General features: G+C 38.9%; 1 protein-coding gene across 2 annotated transcripts in view; it reads left to right on the top strand.

Annotated features, from left to right (window-relative positions):
• LOC106882171 (uncharacterized) overlaps positions 1–10000 on the top strand; it is a 140101-nt gene that overhangs the window by 11532 nt on the left and 118569 nt on the right. Inside the window, exon 1 of one of the 2 annotated variants that reach the window (XM_014932756.2) lies at positions 4587–5123. The exons of the other annotated variant lie outside the window; for it this stretch is intronic. Coding sequence (XP_014788242.1) covers positions 4961–5123 — 163 coding nt within the window. The 5' untranslated portion in view covers positions 4587–4960. Of the gene's footprint in view, positions 1–4586; positions 5124–10000 lie in introns of those variants that run through there. 2 annotated transcript variants of the gene reach the window in all.

The following is a 10000-nucleotide window of genomic DNA, read 5'->3' as shown; positions in this document are numbered from 1 at the left end:
ACTGGAGCAACGTGAAATGAAGTGTTTTGCTTAAGAACACAACGTGCTGTCTGGTTCAGGAATCGAAACCACAATCTTACGATCATGATGCTGACACTCTAACCACTAAGCCACGCACCTTCACATAGGTATTTTTACTCCGGTGAAATTAAGAAATCAACTCATAGATAAATGAGACCCTCAAATCCATCAATGCACATACACGTGCGCACGCACGTAGTTGCGTATCTGTGTATGTATGTATGAATGTATCTATATATGTACCCATACATGTCTATATGCATAGGTACACCATGATCTATACACACACAGACGAGGATCAAATCAAATGATATATATATATACTCCATTTGGTGAGAGATAAAATAGACATAATACATGATTTTATGTGCTAGTAATAGATTCTTGTGCTGCGAACATGCCAAAATGATGCATGCACATAAATTCGTTCGCAAAAAATTTGCACAGTCCAAACATTTTGATTCACTGATCCGCCAGTTTTGAAGATAATCAAACCAAATTTTCATCGTTTCAAACCACTCACACAATACATATTTCTGTCAAATTTGGTGAAAATCTGTTTAGCCATTCTCCAGTAATTTTACAAACACACAGATAAGCAGACAGAGACGAGGGATTACAATGGCAGTGAGCTGGATGAACTGACCTTGCGGGACGGATCTGGCCTGCGGGCTGTAGTTTGGTGACCCCTGATATAGAGAAATGGAGTAAAAGATGCACACTCCTGTTTCCAAAGAACGGAGATCTTGATGTCACCAAAAATACAGAGGTAGGAAGACTCTCTCTGCTATATCTGCTAAAGTTTACAATGCCATGCTACTCAATTGTATGCAACCAGAGATTGAAAATATCTTGAGGGAAAACCAGAATGGCTTTCGAAGAAATAGATCAACATTTACCCAGATTCTTACAGTCCAAACAGGTATTGAAGGAGTTCATGTGAGGAACCTGAAAGCAATTTGTTGACTTTTCTAAGGCCTCTGACTTGATGCACAGAGGGAAAATGGAAGAAATACTTCTTGCATATAGTATCCAAAAGAAAACTGTCAATGTCATCATCATGTTGTATAGAAGTACCCAATCCCGTTCATTCTCCAGATGGTAACACAGTTCTTTGACATAGTGACTGATATTCTCCAGGGTGACACACTGGCATTATATTGTTCATTATATGTCTAGATTATGTTCTACTCAGCATTATAGATGAGATGGACAAAATATTCACTCTTCAACCAGTGAAAAGTAGATGCTTTCCAACTGTTACCATCAATGATGCTGACTATGCTGATAACTTGGTGCTACTAGTAAATGAAGTTCATGATGCTGCGTCTCTCTTGCACAGCCTTGGAAGTGCTGATAATGGTATTGGTCTCTACATTAACTCAGACAAGACAATATATGATGTACAGCCAGAGTGGCAACATTAACTCTACATCTGGAAAATCTTTGAAAATGTTGAATTTAAATATCTTGAAGTAAAATCATAAAGAAGATCTGTCTGCATGTGATGTTCATGTTCAAATTGGCAAATCCTGGGCAGCTTTAAATATATTATCAACAGTCTAGAAATCTTCCATTAAATTTGAAACATAATTTCTTTGAAGTGGTTGTACAGTCAGTTCCAACAAAAAAATGTTGAAAAGAAAATTGATAGAACTCATTAAAAAATGCTTCAGACTGCTCTGGACATCTGGAGACAACACACTACAAAAGAACTCTTTGATAATATACCACCAATATCATGCGTCATCAGAGAAAGAAGAACAAGATTTGCTGGATATTGCTGGAGAGCAAGGGATGGGATCATTAGTAGTGTTCTTCTTTGGGAGCTGGAGTATGAGTACACAAATATTCATAGACCAGATTGAACCTACATAAAACAACTGTGTAAGAACTCTGAGTACACCCGAGAAGACCTACTTCATGCAACGGCAAACTGAACAAAGTGGAGAGAGTGAGTCATGGTAATCTATGCAACAAACACAACCAGATGATGATGATGAGTGATAACCAGAAATAATCTGCAGTTGAGGAGAAAGTTTGAAGTAGTCCCTTTTATTTTGTGAGAAAGTTTTTTTTTCTTTCTCTCCTTTAAAATTTAACAATCTGTGTCACATTCTTCATAATTAGGAGGAAGTATGCAAACATACTCCACTCTCTGGTCACAGGTTTGTTGTTTGTCTCTCTTTCACTTTGTATAATAATATCTGTCTTTCATAGCTGTTTCATCTTATACTTTTTTCATTTAAGCACTCCCAACCCAGTTGTCTCATTACAGCTTTTGTTACCCTTGTTGTGTCCAACCCCACTGGCCCTTTTACTTAAGACCAATTGCTGACTCTCGGCTACACTCTATTGAAATTGACAATGAAACATTGCTCCCACATCTGGCACAGTGCTGTTGCTACATACATAGACATCCTGGACTGTATCTAGAGGAGGGCTACTCAACTAATTCCATTAAATCACTAACAGACATGCTTCAGACTCTGGCCCACAGGTGTGCTGTTTCTCTCTCTCTCTCTGTTTTCTATCACTAGTATAATAATGTTTGTTCTTCAGGGCTTGTTAATCTCAAACCTCTTACCCATATCATCAACAGCTGCCCCAAAATGTCAACAAGATATTACCTGCCCCTGAGGCATGATATAGTGTAAAGCCATTTACAATTCTATCTGCAGGAAGGACTGCCCTGATGTATATATCAAAGGCATGTAACACCTTTAAAAACAAGAGGTACTGATGGAACACTCCAATAAAACCACAATTTGGTGCAAATATAACAGACCAGATATTGTTCTGTGGGATAGGGAGCAAAAGTTATGCACTGTTGTAGTGGTCAGCTGTCCAACAGACATGAATGTACAAATGTACAATATCTATGGTGAATTATGTGAAACTTACAGCTCTTGTACCTTGACTATAAATTCTCATTTGTATCTATCATCATAGATGCACCATTATGGATGTACTAACAAATTTACACAAAAATCTACAAAGGTCAGGTTTTTTGAAGAAAGAGCAAAAGAAACTGACACAGATTTTCCCCAATCCAATCTATTAGTGTCACAGTGAAGATTTGTAAGACATTTCAAAGATTTTCCAAGATTCTTTCAGTGTGTAGGAGCACTATTTCCTTTTGGCAGAAATGTTTTCCATCTATGCGTGATTTGGTTAGTGTAGCCAACTGCTTTACCTCATGCATAGATACACACTGCCGCCTATTACAAAGTTGCGGGAAAATTTTAATCAATCCCAGCCAAGCCTCCAAGAAAGTCAGACGTAATTTGTCATGTCGCTGTTGGAGCTCAACTCCATCATGTGGACAATATCGAAGGAAGAAACACTCTAGAATTAAATAACTATTTATGGATTGTTTGAACATTTATCCTTTTCACATTTTATGATATACAGAAAGTGTTACATGTTATTTATGCTACATACACCTTCTGGATTTGTGACCTTATAACAAGTAGCTCAAACTTTTTTTTTGTTCACTTAGGACACTGTTATATCATACCACTGAATGCTATACCCTGTATGCTGTCAAGCAAACCTTGATTTAATGCTATTGTCATTTCCTCTTAAAATAAATTACTATGTTCTATTAAGCCTTCTGAATGTTGTCTATTATTGCATTACAAGGTATCATACTACTGCTGTTATAAAAAGTCAGATGTTATTTTAGTGCCTATTCACTAAAAATTGGTAACCTGACGTACACTAAAGGTGAATCGATGCACACACACACGTATGCATCAACAGTTCATTCAACACACTAACACAACCACATATTTACAAATACTGGTAACTCTCATAACTCAAAATGTTTTGTAGCTTTGTTAGTGACTGGCTTGAATTCTCATAAGAACTTACATAAAACTCAGAAAAATCATACATAAATATATCACTTCTCAGCTTTTGTCTAAGATCAAGCTAAATGTATGTACACAAATTACAAATGCAGTATTGTGATTGCATGGGCGAGTGGGACTGTTGCTAATGTTTTAGATTTCCTGAGGGTTGAGGAGAAATTTACTTTCAAAACGTTGGCTGAGTTTTACGAATAGATATGAATGACGAGAGCAAAGAGTTGTCAATGGCCGATGGCGAGGCTACATGGGTTTAAAGAAAAAGACCGCAAGGAGATGATAGCACATCTATGGATCAGAGATTGCAATTTGTTGATGAACGATTTCATGCTAATTAGTCGGGGTGAGGTGGGGAAATGCCACGAAGAACGTTTATAAGATTAGGAGCACTTGGTATAAATATGTACAATGCTAATAAAGTGTATAGTAACAAAACAACGTTGTGTTGTACATCTGAACACACACACACGCTTTGTTTTGCTGAGACCTTCCTAACGAGAACTTTGTACACATGTGGTATGTATGCTAAAGTGCGTGAGTACACACAAAACATTAGCGCGTCCGTGTGTACTTGGAAGTGTAAGAGAAAGCAAGTAAAGAAGGGAGAGCAGAACGAACCGATAACAGGAAGAAGAAAAATAAAAGAATAAATGAAAAGATAAGACGAAGATATATGTATATATATATATAACATATTTGTATAATATTGATTCCTTATATATATTTTTTATCGATGTCGTATACACGCACATGCATTATTAACGTTAGGCAAGTAACATGCTTCGTTGATGCAACAATAATTGAAATTCAAAGTAATAACAAACAGACTAGATTTGTTTTTTTTTATAGTGCATTCGTTTATTTGAGTTCAAAATATCACGGCGCCGATGTTATTTGATTTTATCTTCACCTTATAATTATTTGTTTAATCTAATTTATCCTCATATGTATAGATAACAGCATTGAGCCTTTTCCCATTCTCATTCATATATATTTATAAAAAAAAGAGACTGATACATATCAACAACAAAGTAAAAAACTTGTCTATTTCTTTAAAAAAAAAAACGATGTCAGCTTCTAGAATGTCTTCTAAACTGTTTTTAAACAACCGTTATTCCTTGAAAAAGTTTGTCAGTTTTAATCGACAGTACTGTTACAAAATTCCGAATGAACACGATGTTGTTAGAATTGGGTGCGCAAGTGGTTTTTGGGGTGACACCGCTGTTGCCGGTAAGTTAAAAGAATTTTATTTATAAAGTAAACACATACAGGGCTATCTTAAAAGCGTTATAGGGCTGCGAGGCTGTGGGTGAAACAATACACTGCCTTTTCCATACATACACCACAACCGAATATACAAAGATTAGAATTAGGGCCTCTAGACTTGCGAAGCCTCACCACTAGGCAGTTGTCTAGTGTTCCCACACTTTAAGACTGCACCATGCATGCATTCATATTTGCTTGTTTTGTTTGTCTTAAATGTAACTTATATAATATTATGTAATATTTATTAGTCGTGATGTTATTGTCGATGTTATTTGGGTATATTTTTCAAGTGTACCTCCAGTTGGTTCACTAAGAAGAAAAAAAAAACAGTTCAAATCTCGCTGAGATCAACTTCGTCTTTCATCTTCCTGGATTTAATAAAACGAAATACCACTCTTTGTTCTTGCTGATGGATTAGTCTTATGATTAAAGGAATACCGGCCGAAACCACCACCCTATTTTTTCCTCCATTCCTGGGCCATATTATCGTTGTGACATATTCAAGGCTGTCGGGGTGTGATTTGAGGAGGATTGAACTCCTAGTATCAACATTCACTACAGTTTGATTTCAAATCTTGTAGTGGTCAACGTTGCCTTTCTTTTTTATCCAGGTTCAATTAAATAAAAAAAACTAGTAAAGTTCTGAGGTCGATGTAATCTGTATAGGGACTAGCATAGCTGCAATGCAAGTACTTGCATCAGTGTTGTTCTCTCTCTCTCTATTTCTCTCTCTCTCTCTATTTCTCTCTCTCTCTCTCTCTCTCTCTCTCTATTTCTCTCTCTCTCTCTCTCTCTCTCTCTCTCTCTCTCTCTCTCTCTCTCTCTCTCTCTCTCTCTCTCTCTCTCTCTCAATAATTGTCGCTAATTTCCTGCTCTTTATATTCTGAGTTCGTACCCTACAGAGGTCAACTTTGCTTTCACTCTTCCATAGTCAATGAAATAAAAGAATCAGTTAAGTACCGAAGTGGATATAACTGACTAAAACCTTCCCCTCAAAGTTGCTGGCCTTGTGCTTAAATTAGAAATCATTGGTTTTATGCTAGAGGTCAGGTTTGCAATAAATTCTAAATGTAAACTGTTGGGATGAGCTGGAAGAAGAGGGCCATGACGTCAATGGTCAAGGGACTGACTGGAAGAGGAAGCGCGAGAAGGGAAGTTCTGGGAGGGACAGGATAGGGTCACCCTCTTTTGGCCGGCCGAGGCATTGCAAACAGACATGAGAGAATTCACTCTCAGGTTGGTGAGATAGCAGCTGCTTACACTGAGTGACGTGGTAGGGCAGGATCGCCGGAGTGATTACTAGTAGACGGTTGCAAACAAGAGGGGAAGGTAGGTGAACCTCTTTTCATTTCCCATGCACAAGTTATTTCAACAATTGTATATAGACATCATTGTCCCCTTGATATATGATGGCAGCGAAGATAAGGATTGACAATGATGTCATCAGACCTTTCTATAGCGAAGGTGATGTACTAGCCTGGATTTGAAAGATCAAAGTTGTGGCCAGGCTACAAGGCATTGAAGATGTAGCAAGCCTCATGACGTTGTTTTTGGAAGGGAGTGCACTGGCACTGTACCTCGAAATGGATGAAGAACAGCTGAGCACAGTTAAGATCGAGCAACGCTTGAGAGAGGCTTACATAGAGAGTACACTGCTTTTGCTAAGCCGGGAACAATCAGATGAAGAGGGGAACAGGTCGACGAATATACTGGGTAGGGATGGAGGCCGGCTGTGGAACAACAGTAGCCATTCACAGGATGGTGTTTTAAGTGCCAAGGACCGCACATGGTGAAGGACTGTGCAGAGCCCAGACTGGTTTGCTACTGGTGCAAACAGACTGGGCATATTGCCTGAAGTTGTAGCCAGGGAAAAGGCCATGGGTAAGTTGATGCCTCTCAAACTTCCCCTGTGAATGAATAGAGGTGTTGGTGAAGTTACTGTCCGTAGTTAAGGTCGTGGTCAGGGGAAACACAGACCCTTGTGGACACAGGCTGCACAATGACTCTTGTGACTCCGAGGGTGACAAAGAAATGGAAGGGGATGGTGAGCTGGCAGAAACGTTAGCATGCTGGGTGAAATGTTTAGTGGTATTTCCTCTGCCACTATGTTCTGAGTTCAAATTCTGCCGAGGTTGACTTTGCCTTTCATCCTTTTGGGGTTGATAAATTAAGTACCAGTTATGCCCTGGGGTTGATGTAATCGACTTAATCTCTTTGTCTATCCTTGTTTGTCCCCTCTATGTTTAGCCCCTTGTGGGCAATAAAGAAATAAGAAATGGAAGGGGACGGGTAGCATTCGGGTGGTTGACGGCAGTGAAATCGAATGCAAGGGTAGCAGCGATGTGGATATAGCGGTGTGAGGCGCAATGTTAAGGCTTGAGGCGATTGTGATTGACCATGTGGTAGACAGGATCGATGTGGTAATGAGGATGGATGCAGTTGACTGCCTTGGAGGTGTCAGTGTTGGAGGAGACATAGTTTTGTTTGGTGCTATGGAGGCACCGTGACTCAGGAATGTGAACGGGAGAAGAGCTTCACAAAGAGCTGCACTGCCTATGCCATTGAAGACAAGGATTTTCAGGTGGCGTTCGATGGTCAGTGATGGACGATAGAATGGTGCTGGAAAGAAGGACCCCCAACACCTAAAAAACAAGGTGATCTGCTACCACCATACCCTGAAAAGACACGCCAGGGACGATTTTGAAGCAGAGGTAGAGAAGTGGATTAAGGAAGGTGTCCTTATCCTGTGGAAAGAGGAGGGGGTGAGCAGAGTGCTACCTCTAATGGCAGTGGTGCAGCCAACAAAGGGCAAAGTTAGACCGGTACTGGACTTTCAGGAGATAAATGGCCATGTATCATGTTACACAGGTGGCAAGGCGACCAACGTCTGTGATGAGATGCTGCACATATGGAGGCAGTCGACTAAAGCAGCAATGATCATCGACTTGAAGTTGGCATATTTGCAGCTCCATGTGAGCGACAAACTGTGGCAGTACCAACTGGTGCGATACAAATGCTGGACACATTGTCTGACAAGGCTGGGTTTTGGGCTGAATTCTGTGCCAAAGATCATGGTAACAGTGCTCAAATCCATCCTGGGAAAGGTGGATAGGATAAGAAGGGCCACCTGTTCCTATATAGATGACATCCTAGTGGATGAGACTGTAGTGCCTGGCATGAAGGTTGTGAGACATTTGAAGAAATTCGGGTTGATTGCGAAAAAACCAGAGCCAGTGGCTGGAGGAGCTGACTGTTGAAAATCTGCATGTTTTCTTTTTTTCCTAATTATAAATAAATAGTTTCTATGACTTACTGTGATTTAATGTTTGAATATTGGGTTTTCAGATGAATGCTCTTGTTTTTTTTTTGTTTGTTTATTTTAATTCTTATTTTACATCAATAATTTTAACAAATCAGTCAAAAGTATATCCTCTTTCATTGTTCACGACTTCTTACCAATGTTCCAGTAGTTTGGCAATGGCTTGACAGTATAAATCACCAAGTGTCTGACTTGAAAAATTCAAGCCACATTTTCAGTTCCAGACTTTTGGAGAGCAACTGTAAAAGGTGATAATCTGAAGGCACTATATGAGGAGAATACAGTGGGTGTGGTAGAAGTTTCCAACCAAACATTTGATTAGCGTTTGTGGTTAAATTAGCAATGTGTGTGTGTGTGTGGAGGTAGGGGGGAGCATTGTCATGTTAAAGAAGCATACTGAGTCATTTCAGCTGGATTGCCTCATTGAGCTGGTGCATTTATTGAACAAAAACCTCTGCATTGACCTTATGGTTGTTTGCAGACATTTTGTAATGAACTGGCTTTTTCCAATTCCATAAACACTGATCACATTTTCTTGCATGGATGCAGCTCTGGCTTAACTCAAGCTTGCTTGTCAGGACTCAGTCATTCTTTCCTCTGCTTCATATTGACATATACACACCATTTTTCATTGCTCATGATGATGTGGTAAAGAAATCTCTGTTTGTATCCACAGGTAGCCTGGTCTTGAGCAAGCAAACTAGTGGTGATGGAAGAACTCTGGAATTTGTCTCTTTTGTTTAGAGTGTCTAACAATCCATGTTTTTGGACCTTACACATCAAGTGAAGGTGATGGGTGTCAATATCATGAAGCATCCCATCTGTTGGGCTAATTCCCTACTAGGCTGGTGCAGATGAGTTGGTTCAGTTAATCCTCATTAAAACGAACAAGTTGGCCAGAATGTGGAGCATTTGTGAAGCTGAAGTTCCTCCTCCTTGAAGTGTAACAATCATTTCTGTGCAGTTCTTTCAGTAATAGCACCTTCTCCATACACAGTGTAAATGCCTTGAGTAGCTTCGACAACTTTGGAACCTTGATTAAAAGTGAAGAGAAGCAGATGTCGTAGATACTCATTTTTTTTCTACTCGACACTCCATCATCATATCTCTGGAAAGAGATAAAATCTATTCAAATTCGAAGATGATAATCAAAAGTTGTAGAGGAAGAATAGAGCTGCATAAAAAGAACCCATAAAATACTATGATGATACTTTTCATGTTAATTCAAGTAACAGAAAGAAGTGAACAAATTTATCAACATAATGTGCGTGTGTGTGTACTTCATTAATGTTGTATGGAATAGTACAGCATAATGTACTGTATTAATGCAATGTAGTCTAGTATATACTATATAATAGAATACAGAGTAATAGTGTATGCATCATCATTATGAATTAGTATAATAGTGTGTAGTGCATCATAATATTTATGGTGTTTAGCATAGGACTTCGTAGTGTGTGTGCGTGCATACATACATACATAGATACATACATACATAGATACATACATACATACATACATA

Source organism: Octopus bimaculoides, chromosome 16 (assembly GCF_001194135.2).
Source record: "Octopus bimaculoides isolate UCB-OBI-ISO-001 chromosome 16, ASM119413v2, whole genome shotgun sequence".
NCBI classification, from domain to species: Eukaryota; Metazoa; Mollusca; class Cephalopoda; order Octopoda; family Octopodidae; genus Octopus; species Octopus bimaculoides.
Note: the sequence above shows the minus strand (reverse complement) of the source record. Positions and strands in the feature narration are given on the sequence as shown.